This window comes from Alligator sinensis, unplaced genomic scaffold, assembly GCF_000455745.1.
Source record: "Alligator sinensis unplaced genomic scaffold, ASM45574v1 scaffold136_1, whole genome shotgun sequence".
NCBI classification, from domain to species: Eukaryota; Metazoa; Chordata; order Crocodylia; family Alligatoridae; genus Alligator; species Alligator sinensis.
The window spans coordinates 186270-204637 of record NW_005843043.1 but is presented as its reverse complement, the minus strand read 5'-3'; the positions used below and the strand labels follow the sequence as shown (position 1 = coordinate 204637).

General features: G+C 43.0%; 1 protein-coding gene across 2 annotated transcripts in view; it reads right to left on the bottom strand.

Annotated features, from left to right (window-relative positions):
- AJAP1 (adherens junctions associated protein 1) overlaps nt 1–18368 on the bottom strand; it is an 80400-nt gene that overhangs the window by 1310 nt on the left and 60722 nt on the right. Inside the window, exons 4-5 of one of the 2 annotated variants that reach the window (XR_003092068.1) lie at nt 13836–14078; nt 11468–11599 (exon numbers count right to left, since the gene is read on the bottom strand). Coding sequence is in view for 1 of the 2 variants with exons in the window: in XM_025193409.1 (XP_025049194.1) it covers nt 11468–11631; nt 13836–14078 (407 nt within the window). In the remaining variant the exon portion in view is untranslated. Of the gene's footprint in view, nt 1–11467; nt 11632–13835; nt 14079–18368 lie in introns of both variants that reach the window. The other variant, XM_025193409.1, reaches the window with a different exon arrangement.

Genomic DNA, 18368 nt, shown 5'->3' with positions numbered 1-18368 from the left:
CCCGCACTGGCACGGTAAGGGGCGGCAGCGCCTGTCTCTCCTTGCCAGCTGGCAAGCAATGGCAGAGCAGAGTCCCTGGGGGGGTGTGGGATGCAGGTGCGGCAGCGCTGGGAGCAGGGGCTCTGCTTTACAGCAACTTGCCCCCTTCCTGCCAGAACGAACTGCACCTGCATCCCGCCCCTCCCCCACCCCAGCTGGACAAGCGGCCGCAGGGCAGAGCCCCCACTCTGAGCGCTGCTGCACCCGCATCCTGCCCCCACCGACCTCCTCCCCAAGTCCCGCGCCCCTGCTCCAGGTGGGCAGCTTGTCCCAGCCCCAGCCCCAATCCCGCCCTCCTCCACGCCCTTTCCTTCCCCCAACCAACCTACCAGCTGGAGGCAGCTGTCAGCTGCCTGTTTAGTCTATGGCCAAATCTCCAAAGTGGCACCAAATCTTTCGGATCTGATTTGGCCAAATCGAATTAGGACAGTGATTCAAATCTCCAAATCGAATCACTGTCCTCTGAATTGGCCGAATCCGAATACTTGCCGTTTCGCACAAGCCTAACCTGTATCACCTGTGATCACTGCCTGTGAATCACTCTATATCACACAGATAAGATGTGCGGGGCTCTTGTGTCTATTAACTACAGAGCTGTTGCCTCCACAATGCGTACCTCTTCATTTACTTGCCTGCTGTCACATTCCCTGCATACACTGCACAATATTAACTCACTTCCAACGGCTGCCTTCCTACTAGACTCCTCCTGTGAAGAAAAATGTAACCTGGCTGCTAGACTCATGACTGTAGGAGTAAATTGAGTCTATTAAAGTCATATTGGCTGGCTGGGGGAGGGCTGCACTGTGACAGGAGGAAAAGAATCAGTTACTGCTCAGGGAGGCTGCCTCAGAAGGAAAATCTATGCAATAAATGCAAAAGGCAAGGTAGATTTGCCCTCATAGACTACTAAATTGAGTCATCCTCAGTAAAGGAAGAAGGCGATCATGAAATCCAGAGCTGACAGATTCTGCGGCTCCCTAGGGCTTGTAGAATCTAGCAAAAACAAGTGGCTGAAGCCCTTGTGTCTGAACGAGAGCCAGCAGGTAGCAGCCATAATGCTAAGAATAACACGACTACTAAAACAGTTAGGAAAAAGCTTTCCTGACAGTGTTCTTGGACAGAGTGGCAGGTCTCAAAAAGGAATGTTGCCATGTGATTTTCAGTCCAACCTTGCAACTTCCAGAAATTGGGGTAGTTTATATAATGTTCTTAAGGTTTGGGCTCCAGGGTCAGACAGAAAGCTGATGTCTAGCCCAGTTTTTCACCTGTAAGCCAAAGATCTGGCAGTCAAAGAGACTACCCCAGCAGCCAGTTCCTGCTCTACTGACCCCTGCAACCTCAGTTGTAGAAAGTGTGGTAGGAGTGGGTCTGTCCAGGGGAATAATGTCCTCTGCCTATTCACAGGTGGTAAAAAGACCCTTAGGGCTATAGTTGTCCAGTCTGGGGTAGTTGTCTACAGTCCACTGGGATAGAGGCAGCAGCAGATAAAGTATCCGGGCTCACTACAGGATCCTCTGTGGCTCTTCACCTGATGTGAGTTCCTTGAATGTTGATATAGTTCACACTTCATTCCCTATAGCCCTGCATAGTCCTGTTTGGAGATTGATGCATTGTGCTCATTATTTTTAAATAAGCATTCAAGATTGACTTATCCACTTCACCATCTCTTGAGAAGTTTCAGCTTTGCAACTTTCATGTCTCAGTGTGTTTTGGGGAAAACACTTTTGAATAAGGAAGCAGATTTCTATCAATGGGGAGCTGAAGAGGCTTTTGGCAAGTAGTGGGAACAAATAAGAGGCTTGGGAGTTCCTGATTTTACACTTTTATCTCCTCAATATGTTTTCCCAAACATAATTTATTTTTGATCATCCTTGAATTCTAGTGCTTTTCATGCTCTGGCTAAGAAAATTATTGAGTGGCCCAGCAAATGAGAAAAAGAAGATGAGTACTAACAAGATTTTCTAAAGTTTCAATGCCCTAAAGAAATCAATAGAAAATTGGTTAAACATCAAAAGCACAGAGTTCCTATTGAAGTTTCTCTTAAGCTATATATTTGTCCTTGTCTTAAAGATCTCTCACTACACAGTGTTCTTTAAGTTTTCTCTGAGGAAACAATTGCCTCCCATTGTGCATATGCCCACAAAAGAACAGCATATATTCTATGTACATATGTGGTTTGTGTAACAGCACGTGTATGAATTAGCAAAAATGAGGACTGGTATTCACATGTGTATCTGTAAAGATGATATAGGCCTAGATGTGTTTTTCCATCTCTGTGTATATAGGCATGCATTTGTGCCATGAAGTAACTACACATGCTTATGAATATGTATGTATGCAGTCATGAGGTCTGTGTGTATAGCCTGTGATGTACGTGTGTGTGTGCAGTTCTGCATTCACTTGAGCATGAATAAGTGTATGCCTGCAAGACATGTACATGTGCTTATGCTTGTAAATGTAATTTTCATAAGAATTTAAGTTAAATGCTTCCAGAATGTGTTTAATTTAGATATAAGAAGAAAAGATTCTATGCTAAATACTAAACCGTTATTAAAATAGTCATAGAGGATTAATAGTTATACAGGAGATAAATAATCTCTCTCTGTTATCAAACCTTAATTAAATCTTTTAAATGATTGATATTAATCTAAAATATAACAACTACCCTCCCAAATCAGCAGGGTCTCCCCAGCAAACCCCTCTGAAGATTAAGACACTGGTTTGCCTCTTTTCCCCTGACTGGTTGTTTCTGTTGATAGTAGAGTAGGGATGATGCTGACGGCTTCCCTCTAGAGCCACTGTTTTATCGACACTCAGTGGGAAATGCATATCATTGAACTGGGCTATAACACAAAGGAAAACCATCTCTATGGCTAGGAAGAGAAGGTAGAGAAATTACACATAAACTGATTTAAGTGATCAGAAATGGGTTTAAACCTGCAACAGAAAAGAAGTTCAGTGCACATAAACCAGTTTCAAAATGGCTGAAACTTGTTTGAGATAAACCTGGTCGAACATAGTATCAAACTTAAACTGGTGTGATCTCAGTCAGTTATGGAACTTCTGTCCCAGACCCCTTCCTGGTTTAAGTTAAATCGGAGTCCCCCAGCATCCCAGCATACTCTGCAGCCCTGGGCTGGGCTGGGCTGTGCTGTCTGCTCCAGCGGAGCATGACCAGCTCTGCTCCTCTGCTCTCTAGCCAGAGCAGTGGTGGGGACATGGCCAGATGCCAGCTTCCCTAAGTTGAAGGGGGCAGGGAAGGGGTTTATTCCCCGCTCCCTCCCCTGTCCCACCAGCATGGACCCCAGCTGAGGTCTCCCAGGCAGGGGCGCAGCAGCCCCTGTCAGACACTTGGCCCTGCTCACCGCTTAAGCGGCAGGGGAGATGGCCAGCCCTGGCATCAGCCTTAAATGAACGGGGAAATGGAGAGGGATTTAATTTCCCTCTCCCTCCCCTGTCCTACCGGCACAGATTGCAGCCAGGGTCTGGCTGGCTGGGGCGGAGCAGCCCATGCAAGGGTCTCCCCGCACCCCTCACTGCTGCAGTAGCAGGGGCATGGCCAGATGCAGCTGGGGTCCACAGCCAGGTTTTGCCAGCCCCCAGCCACGCAGACCCCAGCTTGGGTTCCCTAGAAATAGAGAGGAGGGAGAGGGGAATAAACCCCCTCCCTGCCCCCTTTGCCTCAGGGGCCCATATCAGCTGGTGTCTGGCCACGCCATCATCCCTGCCATTGCATCAGTGAAGAGGGGGAACCCTGACACCAGCTGCTCCACCCCAGCCTGGCAGACCATGGCTTGGGTCCATGTTGATGGGACAGGGAAGAGAAGGCAAAATTAAGCCCCCCTCCATCTCCCCTTTGTTTGAGGCTGCTACCAGGGCTGGCCATGCCCCGAAGCACTTGAGCGACATGTAGGGAAGGTGGGGAATGCCTGACAGGGGCTGCTTCCCCCTTCCCCCTCCAGGCACACCCCAACTGGGGGCTGCGCATGCCAGGGTAGTGGTTTAAATCCCTTTTCAATCGTACTCAGCATGCTGGGGCCTGGCTATGCCTCCCCACCCCCCAGCTCAGTTTCTCTCCAGCCAAGCACTTGCCCTAGCATGCGCTGGCTTCTGACCTAGCTACTATAGGCATGTGCCTGCATTTCTGGAATCAAAAGTGAATGTCTATTCTCTTGTTTGCTGGCTCAATCTATGCAGGTTAGACTAACCTGAAAAGATTAAATTGATTCAGGCTCAGGCGTTTTGATGTACTTAGCCTATCGGTTTGAGGAACGTCCCCAGGCAGCTTCTGCAGCCTCCCTACAGCAAAGCAGACAGCAGAGTTTGGTCCTCTGCTTCATCTCCCCAGCCAGACACCTCTCAGCTATTTCCATCTTTGGTAGGTTTGTGTATTCATTGAATCCTACTTTTTTCTTTATCTATATCAAAACCATTTATTTGGTGCCTTTGTCCTCTTCTCCTTCCTGTCTCTACACAAGCCATCCAACTCAGTGGCTGGGAACGACTTTCCAAATATCATCTCTCTCTCATGTAAAACTGAAATCTTAATTAACTAGTTTCTTTAGAATACTTAATCTCTGTTAGCAGGTCTATGTTTGAAGCACTATTATTTCTCATAAGACAAGCCTGGATGTTTTATGATAACTCATTATCTGCTAATATTAATACAAAAACATTTACTGCTGTTAGGCAGAATGAGGGCATCACAGCAACTGCCTGCAGCTTTCAAAGCAGAGAAATACTGTACAGTCCTGGAACTTATCTCTTCCTAGTGCAAAAGCTGTGGCAGTATCCAATCTATCCTATCACTAGTATTTTGCAATCTCAAGTGGTCATTTATATAATCATGATGCTTCACATGTACATAGCTATGTAAAATTGTTATTTAATTAAGGTACTGCAAAAGATAATATTTTTATTGCACTCAGAAAATACCATTTGTGCAAACTAGGTCAGCAGTTGAAGTGCCTTATAGAATTTTCTATGATCTCATTCCACTATTTTTGTCAAATAGAGCAAGAGGCCAGGATTCAGGACAAGAGCCGCATCAGATTTCACTTCACCCTTCTGGATTCAACTTCTATCAATGAGATCTTTGCTCTGATTTTTGAACCAACCCCAAAAGTCAAAATGAAATTTACCCAAAGCAGCCAAGCCATGTCTTATTCCAGGTCAGAACCAGCAGCACACTCTGACTTTCAAGAATTGCAGCAAATATTAGAATATGGACTAGGCCTTAGAAATTCCTGTTGGATTAGCAAACCTCAGAGACTCACAAACTGGGCCTGACTTCCAGGTTTGTAATTAGAACTGGGTGAACATTTTGTCAAATTTCACCCTTTCTTGGACAGTACATCCTCAACTAACGGCATTTTTTTTTTTGTCCTAATATATTCCCATGTGACTAATTTTATATGTGAACATGCCTCAGCCTTTGAGTTGCTCACAACTATGAGTAATTCATGTTGTTTTGCATATATAGTATCAGAATTTCAGCTTGAACCTGTGTAGGTCATGGTTTGGGGGTGTTTTTCTTTCTTTTTTTTTTTTTTTTGCCTAGCCTAAATGGGCAAAATTGTCAGAATCAGCTGCCCAGTAGAAATACCTGCATTTAATAATTCAGTATTCACTTATAACTGGAGATTGGGGAACCTTACTGCTGACAAATTTGCCTGCTATCATATTGGCAGCAGGTGAAATACACTATTTGAAGCATAAAGAAAGCACATACGTTGCATTGTTCATAAGGGTGACTTTCACCACTAGGAAGCAGTCCAAAGGGGCTGGAGCACATGCACAGCAAATCTGCTGGAGAATTCAACAGATGTTTCATCATGAGAGAAATTTTCCTTACTGCAGAGAACTAGAACAAGGGTGATGGACCACTTAAAGCACTGCCTGGACCCTCTAAATAGAGGTTTTGATGCATGAAAAGGAGTGGATTCCTTGCATAAATACTCTTCAGGGGATGTATTCCTCCCAGAAAGGCACCTAAAGGTTCCACTCATAATGGAACAAGCCAAGACTTTCCTGGTTACAGACTCACCCGCAGAAGTTCTGTGAAAACCTACATGACCCTTCTGTTTCTTCTTGACTCTGTTAACTTCCCCTGAAGCTTCTTACCTTATCTGTGCCTTGGTTTGACTCTGCAAGTTGGGATGTCGATAACAATCTACCAACCAGAAGTGCAGGAATTCATTCCCTAAATGAAAGTAGCTGGGGAGACATTACTTTCTAACAACCACCTATTGGCAATTAGGATCATGTGACTTTCCACGATCATGCTGATCCAGTGCTCCATTCCCTATATGCTCCAGAACCTCAGTGAAAGAGGTATAAGGGCAATGAGGAAAGGAAAGAAAGATCTAGGTCCTTTATGTACTGGGCTTTGCTTTCTCTAGCAACGTTTTCCAGCTATAGAGTGCAGCCAGTTAAAGTTGAGTCAGTCACCTTCAGGCTACTTTGCTAGTACTATAAAATCCTGTGGTGAAGATATTCACCTGTACAGCAGACCGCTGGGGTATGTAAGAACTTCTAAGTAGATTTTCCATCACTTTCAGTACTAGTAATAGGAGGCAGTTGCAGTCTCAACCTCACAGCTTTTCCATGCACTTAGTCTGTCCAGTGACAGCACATTGTAACAGTAATGACAAGGAACAATTCATGAGTTAAATATCTCACCCAGTACAAGCAACCAAGCTATTCATTCCATGAGCATGTTGTCCTTAAGATATTCAATTTGGTCCTGATAAAATCCTGATCCTGCAAACTCATGTGAATCGGGAGAGCCTTTTGCATGCAGGCTATTCCATAGACCCTGGTCCTACATGTTTCAATTGGAATTTTCAGGGGTATTTGAAAAATAAGTAGGAGCTGGGCACCTAGGCTAGGGACAGACATTGCATATAAACCGATTTAAGTGATCAGAAACTGGTTTAAACCTGTGACAGAACAGATGTTCAGTGCACATAAACCAGTTTGAAAATGGCTGAAACCAGTTTGAGATAAACCTGGTTGAATGTAGTATCAGACTTAACTGATTTGGGTCAAACCAGTTTATGAAACTTTTGTCCCAGACCCCTTCCTGCTTTAAGTTAAATCAGAGTCCCCCAGCATCCTAGGATGCTCTCTGGGCTGGGCGGTGCTCTCTGCTTCAGAGAGCAGGGTTGGCTCCTCCCCTCTGCTCCCTGGCTGCAGCTCAGGCAGAGACTGCACATACAGCAAGGTCTGCCTGGCTTCCTCCTGCTCTACAGCGGGGTCTGCCTGGCTTCCTCCTGCTTTTTCCCTCCCCCTCACCACTCCCTGCTCAAGCAGGGATTCCTCCCTCCCCTCTGCCTTACACAGACCCCTCTCAGTATTAGCTAGCATACCACATGCTGGGTACGGCCTGTGGTGTGTGAGACAGAGCAAAGGCAGATAGGAATGTATTGATTTAGGGCTTTTTGGAGCTAATCAACAGGTAGCTGGAAATTTCCCTCTATTCCATCCTTGGAAAAAAGTTGTTTAAGAAGAGCTTGAACTAATGACAGAGGCTTTTGTTTTCTTAATGGGCTGATAAACACTGAGTTAGGGGTGATAAACACTGTGTTATCAACTCCCTGCTGGGCTGCTGGGTGGTGGTGGGGGGAATCCCTCCCTAATCAGAGCATCCTGCAGGGGCCTGGCCATGCCCCCCACCCTCCTAAGCTCAGTACTATGGAAGGGAAAGGGCGCCTGCATTTCTGGAATGAAAAGGGAATGTTGATCCACTTCCAAATCGGTTCAAGCTTTGCAGGTTAGACTAACCTGCAAAGATTGAATCAATTCAGGCTCAGGCTTTTAGAATGTCTGTCCCTAGCCCTAATGCTTTCTAGAGCACCTCTGCCTAAAAGTCTGAAGGCTGAGCTCCAGAAATGTCAAAGTAACAGAGTGCTACAAATCTTCCTTGGAAACCTTATCATACAATATTTCTGATAGTTCCTCCTTCCAGTCCGGACAGCCTGTCTGAAAGGCAGAGACAAATGTGCATGAAAAATAACCAGCATAGGGAGAAAAATAAACAACTTTTCCACTGGCTTTTAAAGAGATTTTGTTTGCTTCAGTTTGGAGATAATTTCATCTGTTATCCAGACCGTGAGACCATCCTCAGACAAAAGCATCCATATGCTACTGAAATCTATGTAGTAAATTTGTTTAAGAAAAACATGTTTAAAATGATTCAGTCCAGTAAAAATATGCAAGCATGCAAAGAGTGTGTAGCTTAAAATTAGGATTAGCCTTGCATTTGTTTCAGGGGAAGTCTTATCATATTAATATTAATGGAATGCAACATCAGCTTCCAGGACTTTATTAATATTTTAAATATTATTAAAGGCCTAATGTTCCAAGTAAATTTTTTATAGATTTTCCAGAGCATGTCAATAGACATTTTATGGGTTCCATGAAAATAAATCAATGCTAAATTTTAAGACTTTAACAAAGCATGACAGACTTGTCATGGAATTATTTTGAAAAACCTATTGAAAAGTATTGAGGCTTTAATTTCTGGTACAGAATTTTATAAAACCTCAATAAATATCAGCAGAAGCTTCATAGATTTCCTATAGGAGACAGTGTCCCAGAGGTAATTATTTTACTTAATTTCTATTTTAAACGTGAGGGTTGCTGGGGATATTTGGATTAAAAACATTTTTCATTGCTTGAAGGCAGAGCTCATGGAAGCCACAAAGTTTATTATGTAGGGATTTTGGGCAGTCGATTGACACTATTTTTCTGTATGGCCATTGGCGAATTGTAGTTCGAAGCTAATATTGAGGTCTGTGCTTCTAAGGCAGGGGTGGGCAACCCCCGGCACATGTGCCACAGCATGGCGCACAAAGGCATTTTGCTTGGCACTCAGGCATTGGGAAAGGGCCCAGGGCTCCACTACTACAACAATGACCGGGCCTCTTGAGGCTTCTTTGCTGTACACCCCTGGCACACCAACATCTTACAAGTTGAGGCTGCAGGCCAAAAATGTTGGCCAAAAATGTTGCCAACCCCTGTTCTAAAGGAAATGTACTTAGATCATCTTTTCAGTTTATGTTCTCTGACACCCTTCCTGGGCTTTTTACCACTGACAAAAGCGCTGTGCATCAGCATCTATTCTGAGTGAAAACAGACACGGCCGTTGTAATTATAAAATATATTGTTAGACTGAAGGGGGAGGGATGAGGAGGAATCCTCACACTAACTTCAGTGAGCCAGGACTTCATCCCAAATCACTCAGGGAACTAGAAGGGACCTCAAGGATCATTTAGCTCAACCCCTTGCAGGGATGCAAGATATGCTATTCCTATACTGTCTCAGTGTGATTACTATCCAGCCTCTTCTTGATAACCTCCCGTGAAAGAGATGCCACTGTTTCTCTGGGTAGCGCGTTCCATTGTCCTACAGTTCTCACAGTTAGGAAGCATTTTTCTGACATCTGATCTACTTTACAGTAGTCTAGACCCATTGCCAGACTTCTGTCCTTTGTAACAAGGGAGAACAGTGTCTCCACCCTCTTCACGGCAGCCAACTGGTGTGCAGTTTGGAATTTAATAGCATTGAATTATTATTTTTAAACCCAAACAAACAAGGGGAAGAGGTCCTGAATTGGACACTCTTCTTTCCTTCTCATTGAAGGTGGAGGGCAGGGAGGGCTGACTGTAATGAAACTTAGGTCTGAACCAGCCCGTGTTTTAGTTTTTTGGATGAAGTAAAATCTGATCTGAATTCAAACACTCCCCAGTAGAACTCAGTGAGGGTCTCCAGTACTATCTGGGTACCTCTAGAAATATATTGCAGATAGAACTGCTTGGCAAATAAGAGGCATGGCATTTGTTGTACACTTCCCATACAAAAATGAATGAACTGTAGTTCAGAGCTTCATTATTTGACTTGCCTCCCCTCATTAATGACATGGGGGCTTGGCCAATCCAGGCTGTCATCCTGCATCACCACAAAAGAATATCTGCACATGTGGTAAAAGACTTGTTGCCTCTACTGAATTGGGGCCCAGTGCTATCACAGAGGGCATAACTTAGAAAATGGGATGTATATCTCATATTCTTTTACAAATGCGATGGAAATGTCTTCCGTCCATCTGCCTCTGATTGGTACAGAGATTTTGCCACAATAAAAATGAAAATCCTCCAGCCATAAGAGAAGTTCTTGGTTGCCACGTGTATTTTGAACTGCAAAAGGAGTGTGGTTTTAATGTGCATGATAATTATATTATTGCAGACAAAGAGGATAGACTGTGATAAGAATCCTGATAAAATATTTGCTCTCTGTTATCTCCCACCCTAATCAATGCACATAGACAGGTATGCATTTCACCTTGCCTGGCCAGACACAACCATACCAAGCCGCAGCAGAGACTATTAACTTTTTATTCTCTTTCCATTCTAATCTAATTACATTTCTGTGTTCAATAGCTGAGCATAATGTTAAACAGGCTATTCCAAGTAAGTTGCAGTTAGGGAAGGTTGGAAATTTCATTTAGCGTGAATATGTGATTCATTACAGCAGGGATTTGGGATTGACCAATTAATTTGCCTGAGTGTGTGGCTCAAACTGGCATTGCTGCCCTACACTAAAATGCCATATAGTTAATCCTAATTGCTTTTCCTCCCACTGCTACCTGCAATGCCACCTTCAAAAGAAAGACAAGGAGGAAGAAATGGCACAAGATAAAAAAAAAAGAAAATGACTCCTAAAAATATATTTGTATTAGTTTGGTTGCATCTTTCTCCAAGCTTTGAACCTAGATTACACAGGCAGAATAGTTGATGGTAGATATGGTTTCCTGCAGAAGGAAAAAGAAAGGTTTTGCTGCTACTGTTGCAGTGAAAGCATGAAAATGTTGCTTGTTCCAAAATCCCAGACAGATGAGCTCTGGAAAATTGATGGAAAATGCATAGAATATGTGTGGTCACTAGTATGAAGTAGACTATCTGGCATGCAACACAGAGTTAATCGCAAAAGGAAGCCATTTTATAGCACTGAAATTAGCATCATTTGTTAAACCTAAAGGAGGTGTTAGGGTGGGCCAAAATTTGGATCCAGAGATGAACTACCTCAAATGTTTACGGCATTTTTGCATCTGGGCATTCTGGCTTTGCCCTCTAACATATGCCCTCCAATGAAATCTGGGGCTACATTCTTTAGTTTCAGTTCATGCTCATCTCTAATTCAGGATAAAAGTAAAGGACTCCTGATACCAAATCTTCCTTTTAACTCAGAAGGCATTTACCATCTACTAAGCAGGCTAACTTAAGCAAGTCAAATACAAGAATCAACTAGTTGGTTAGCATTACACAGGGGATACACTGGTGAAGGGGGTCTAGCTACACACAGACACGTTCAGAGGTACAAGAGCAGGGATGGTCAAAAAAAGAAAAGAGTTCTTAAGAGTGGTACGTACCAGGAAATAGCCACATGGCGTCTGCCCTGCCCCCAGGAAGTAAAACAGACTTCGGCCAGTCAGCAGGAGATTTCAAACCATTTCTCAGACACAAAGGCCACTGGAATAAGATGCCGATCAGAAGAAGAGGGTCTGCAGCGAGCAGAAAAATGGGCTTGCGCGTGCTGGTACATAACACACAACAAGCAAGCCTAGTCAGGCCTGCTGCCAAAATCAGCTTTTTTTTTTTTTTTAAAGGGAAAAAATAATCTCTAAAATAATGCTTTGGATGGGCTTATTGGCCTTTGCAAAATCAGGCTAGCACCAGGAAGATGATGATGAATTGCGATGCCATTTTTGTCCCCCATCCCATAAATGAAATACAGTAACTCTGAACCAAGCTAATTTTTTAGAGTAGTGGTTTTCAACCTGTGTCCCGTTGACCCCTGGGGGTCCAAAGACTATGTCTGAGGAGTCCAGAAAAGTTTATTATGATCACTCAAAAGCATATGAATATCCACACTTATAATTCAAAGGGGTCTGCACCTCCATTAAACATTTCCAAAGGGGTCCACACCTCTGTTAAAATGTTTTTAGGGATCCACAAATGAAAAAAGGTTGAAAATCACTGATTTAAGAAGTTGTAGTCCAAACATGGATCACAGTATCTCCCTCTTTTTAAAGTATTTCTCCTCTTGCTCCTTTTCCTTTGAGCTGCTTTTCTCGTGTTTCCTGTTCCCAGGTGTAAGTAACAGGGAATGATCACTACCCCAGCATTGCTGTGGCACACTGAGGTGGGTCACCTGGAAAAATATAGTGTTTGTGGGAGCCTGCTGGTAGACTACTGGGACTGCCCTCATTAGTTAGTTATAAAGTGACTGCTCTGATTGAACTGGGCTTCAAGGAGAATTGTGGAGGCCAATAATTTCCAAAAAAAGCATTACTTTAAGACAAAAAAGCAATGAACCGCTTCCAACCAATGCTCACATATCAGGGACGGTATTAAAAGCAGTGCAAAAAATCGACATTGCCAGTGTTCCAGACAAAACACAGACAAGACAGGAAAACAAAACAAAATGCTCCCCTTCATGTCCCAGCATTGGTTGGCTGGAGTTCATGTGAAAACCAACATATACATACACTCAATGAAATGGTTTGAAAATCCTTGCCAATTCTTTGCCTCCCAATACCTGTGGAAACCCCAGAATATGGCAACTAGCAAATGTCATGCACGCGCATGCGCGTGCGCACACACACACGCAAAGGTATTCAAAGGTACTTAAAAAGAAGTGTATTACAATGGCTTTAGTTTAGGCTTCTATTCTTCATGCACTTAGGATAAGGGCTCTGTGCATTAAATGTCACTTATAGTTCAATGAGATTATATATTTGAAGACGTTTTGGGGAGTTCTCCCCTTCATTAAAAGTCATCAGGGTTTTTTTCTTCATCTGACAGCAAACACATTTACTGTGTGGAGCGATTTAGGTAAATCTCTGCACCAATCATTAATGAATACCTCCTCCTAAAAAACCCACAACTCAATCAGAACCAGTGCCCCATGCAATTAAACTTTGACTGAAGGCTAGTATCTGCAGTGGAAAGAGGTCACTTACCAAGTTCTCCAGCCAGCCTCCCTTCCCATACAGGCAAAAGACAGAATGATGTCCCAATTTTTAAAATTCCTCCATCTAGAAAGTCCTGTCGTGTTTCCTTGCTTAATATATTATTATTTCATACCAGATAACATAATTCACATGATTCATTCATGCAATCTATTCTTTCATTAATCACAATTCCTCATTTGAAATTGAACAGCTGTTTAGATGCTGCTTAAAAAAAGCAGCATATAAATGCCGGAAGACAAATTTGAGGTAGATTTCTTTGTTGAAGTAGGCAAGGGGAATTGAAAAATGTGTGGTGCTACAAAGCAGCACAGTGTAACAAGATGTGTTCAAGGTGAAGCCAACTGGCATTGCAAGGACAATAGCTCCACTACTTAGAGTTGCCATGTGACAAGCAATATAAATATTAGGTCCTATGCCTGCTGGTCACAAAGGCTCTGAGTAATTGCTTGTCCTCAGTTTGGAGGGTGAGTTTTGCATTAGTGGTTCTAAACAGCAGGTTGTGCAAACCAAACCAAATTGACACCTCGCAAATATACCTAATTGACCAGTTAATTTGGAAAAAGAAGAGGCACATCATGGCTTTAAAGAACAACTGGAGTTTCTCTGTGCCATACTGTTCCTAAGATGGATTTTGTCATTGCTGGATTTATTATTCCCTAGAATTTCTTCCATTGGTAAAATTAATAAAATGAGACTAATAGCTACTGTAAATAAATGTGAGATTGTAAGTGTGCATGGAAACTGTGATCGATGCCTGTCTTACCTGTTTCCATTGAACGTTGTTTTATAATCCCCTGGTGAGTGCAATGCCTCCTCTGTGTACACAGGCACAGCTGTCCTGACACACTCATGGGAGCACTGCAGTGTTTCGTTATAAGCTGTAAATATGTCCAGGTTGCTGGGCACACGAGCTGGGGTGAAGTCCGTCAGATTCTGGCAGCTCTCCTCCTGCTGATTGATTTTGCGCTGGTGGCTGTTTCTCCTGGGGTTACCACTTTGTGCACAACTGGGGTGTGGGTTAAAAAAAAACAAAGGAAAGAAAAATACAACTCCAAATATATCTGTGACACTTGAAGAAAGAATTACATGATCTGTCATTAATTATACATCATTCAATATAATTTTGGGGCAGTTTGGAAAGATCAGCCACAATCAAGCAATCACCCTTTATTTACTCTGTAATGATCAAATCTAAATGTTAAATGGAAGCCTTTATTATTAGAAGAATTACTGAGAAAAGCAGCATACCCTTATTTTCAGAGTGTTAGCGTCTTCTTTCCACAGAGAGAATAAGCAAGTTAACTCCTTTTACTCTAGGGCTAGAAATAGATGTTGCTGAATGAAGTAGATCAGCTGTGCCATGATGTGGCACATGGAGTTGTGCTTTCCCTGCTTACCCAGATCCACCCTCAGAGATTCCAGCTGGCCTGGGTAAGCAGGTCCCCACCGTGGAGACATGGGGCACTAAGGAGTCCCTGGGCCCTGGGTCCTGTGCCTCTAAACTGGGACCTGCAAGTTTTCCCCACCTATAGAAATGTGCCCCTGGAGATCCCAAGGTGTGTCTCTGTAAGTGGGGAACCCACTTATAAAGCAGCACCATGAGATTCTCCAAGGTGCCTGTGTAAGTGGGGAAACCCAGACAGGTGCTCCAGGGGCTTAAGGACTCTCAAGCCCCCAGATCACCTGCCCAAGTTGGCTGCAGAGTGCAGACAGCTCAGGCTGCCTGGAATCTCTTGCCACAGAGCTAACAGATATTCTCCACGATAAAGAGAGAATTTATCACTATCTTTTGTCACGCCACTGAATTTCCACTGATGTGGCCTGACAAAGGGTAGGGAAGTCTATTTGCCTGCCACTCCATCACATTGCCTCCCTTGTAGCTATAACATACCTGAGGACTCAATACACAACTTGATTAATACTAGAGCTAAGCAAATAGATCACAAGGACACAGGAATTTAGTCTTGCATACTAGAGCAGATTTCTAAACAGAGTAAGATTTCTTCCATTTATTTATCTGCAATTGTCCAATGTTCCCTTCCCCCCATTCCTTCTTTACATGCCATACTGATCATATGCTGAGTCTCTGATATTATTGAGCTTTGCTGATTAATTATGATTGGTCAGAAAAATCATGTATGGTTACATAACAATTTTTATGGTGGCACAAATGTGACTCCAACCAACCCTGGGAAGCATTAAGGGTGTAAATTTACTGTGACAAATAACTTCAGGAAATGGCTTTGTGATACTGGAGTTTTGGGACCTGTTGGAAGGGCACTCAGAGCCCAAAAGCTGGTCCAATAAAAGAAAGACCTCACTCAACAGAAAAACCCTCAGACTCAGAACGTGCAGAAATCTTTCAGTCACTGATGTTTAATTCCCATGGAATAAGACCTGGAAGTTTCATTCTGGAATTTCACAGGAAATGTAAGTACAAACTAGGGCAGTTGCTGCACATGCAGTAGAGGCCAGTTACTACCCAGTCTGTTAGAGCACCAAAGTATGATACTGTTCCCTCCTGCGTGCCCCCCACCCCTATCCTCAACCCTGTGCTTGACTCCGTGAAAAACACCTAGCACAAAAAAATGGGTCCTCCCACTCCATGTGGCCAGCCTTTCCCACACATAGCCACATCTACCCTACCCTGGGGCAGATTAACTAGTATGGGGACTGGCTAACTAGCACTGTCACTCAGCAGTGCTAATTGGCCTGCCTGCAATGCCTTGCAGAGGTGTCTACATTGCTTCCAATTCAGGAGGCAGTCAGTACAAAGGGTGCTGCTGCCATGGCACAGTATGTCAACCCTGAAAGACAGCTGTTAGTTTCCTAACTTTTAGCATTGAATTTAATGGCATGCAAGGTTGCAAGATGGCTCTGCCCAGCCACCCAATGAAATATCTAAATGTGGATTTATTTAAGAACCTAATGTTCTTCATATAGGTTTGGTAATGCTGGCTCTAGGTTAAGTGGGACCTCAAAAGTACCTGAGGAAGTTAGGTGCCTAAGAACTAACTCAAGGATGAATGAGAGTTAATTATTTGACTGTTGTAAATGCTATAGCACATCCCAACAAATTACTCTATTGTCGAACCCAATGCTGGCTTAAGCATCTAAGTGAATCAAGTTATAGCCTCAGGCAAATCCAAGGCTCCATCACTAATGCATGTGCTGGTGCACCAGATAACCTCTTCACAAATGTAAGGAACCATCTACCAAAACCATGGGGAAATGGCACAATTCTTTATAAACTTTAAAAAGAGGGGATGACTGATGACTCTCTGTTGTGCAAAGTGCTTTGCAAAGTGGATAGGCTATTAACATAATCTTATAGCAGTGAAAACAGTGTGTCTGATGCTGCCAAATACTGAGTATCTTTGGTTTCCCTGCCTACAAGTCTCGCTACTCCATCACATTGCCTCCTTTGTAGCTATAATATACCTGAGGACTCAAAATACAACTTGATTAATTTTAGAGCTAAGCAAATAGATCACAAAGACACAGGAATTTACGCTCTTTTTGCATGCTGCAGCAAATTTCTATACTGAGTGAGATTTCTTCCATTTATTTATCTGCAATTGTCCAATGCTCCCGTCCCCCAATTTCTTCTTTACATGCTATAATGATCACATTCTGAGTCATATTATTGTGCTGGGCAGATTAATTCTGATTAGTCAGATAAATTAGGTGGCATTGCACAGATATTTAAAGAAAGTGATAGAAAAGGGGCATATGTGTGGCTAAAGCACGCTCCCATACAAATATTTCGCAGTATTGGTACATCTTTAAGACATATAAACCACTTTTATTATATGAATTCTTTCTATGACTGGACACTAGAAAAGGTCTGTAAAGAGTAAGTAGAGAATACATGCACTTTGACTGACTTGCAGAAGCCATCCCACATTAGAGATGCCTGAATTATAGTAATTGGACATAAGCCTTCTGTTGCCTTTAAGGACTATTACAAATCAGGAGAGATATTTAAAACTGGGTTCAATTCACTTTTTGTAACACATGTTCAGAAGAAGCTAATACCCTCTAAAACAGTTAACTCTGTGTGAGAGAGAATGAACAGGTCTGCATGAAAATGAACCCTTGAACTAAACCCCAATGAATTACAGGATTAGGGATTTTGCATAAAGTTCACTGGCATCAAGGGTCTATTGACTTCAATGGACTTTAGGTGAAGGTCTGGATGTGTCTGACCTAAAATGCCAAAAAAAAGTCTGTCCTTGTGTTGCTGACCTACTGGCCAAAAAGTAAGTTTCCCAAAACAGTCTAGTCTTGATTGGTCCTCCACTCCAGGAGGCTGGATAGCTTTTTGATCATTACTGACAAAGCCAAATCCATGAATCTCTTCAAGATCAAGCCACACCTATGCTCGAGTGTTCATATGGATTGTGGCTGCTTTTCCATTCATTTAATTTAAATAGGCAGTTAGTAAACTCTAACCCTGACCCATCCTTCTCCCATCCTGCCTCTCTGCCTTTCCCGTCATGGTCTGGAAGCCCCATCCCTAGCTTGTGATGCCCTCCAAGATAGCAAAGCATTCAAACGCATGGGTATCTCTGTGCATGTCAGTAAGTCTCACTGATTTCTGTGGGATTCAATAGCGTGGTTCGCTACTCTGTGTAGTATAATCCCAAAGTTGGATTATACTACACATTCAGCATGTACTGATTTTCAGGGGGGGCACTTGCTTGGTACTTTTAGGAAATCAGTCTTACGTGAGGGGTGTATTTTGTAAAACTGGGGCTTCCAAAATTATTACTGACTTGCAAAAGTCTTGGTTATGGGAAATATATTTTTGCACCACTGTCAGAAATGCTTCCTTTGAAAATATTGTACCTTTACCCATTCTCTTTTTGGAAGAACTGTACAAACTTTAATAAGACTCAAAAGCCAGCTGTAACATTTTGCTCAAAACCTTCTCCATGAAGAGAGCATGTATTTATAAAAGACAGACCTTTGGAGGGGTTTACTTCCTATGCCTCCTTGATAAGGGGATTCCTTACTCCCTAGCTTTCTGATTTATTTCTAGATTCTATCCCTGATTTTATTCAATATCCTGAAGAAAGCGTTGGGATCATATGGATAAATTACATGATGAGACAGCTAAGCTTTGAAGCTATTAGAGAACATACTTGCTAGAAGAGAAAACTACAGGTAGATGAGAGGACTAAGAATGGTATTGGAGACAAGCAGAGTTTGACTGCAATTTTTCGGATTATCCCAGAGGTGCGGTAGTATTATTACACCCAGCAGCATTGACCTCAAAGTAGGCCAATTTCTC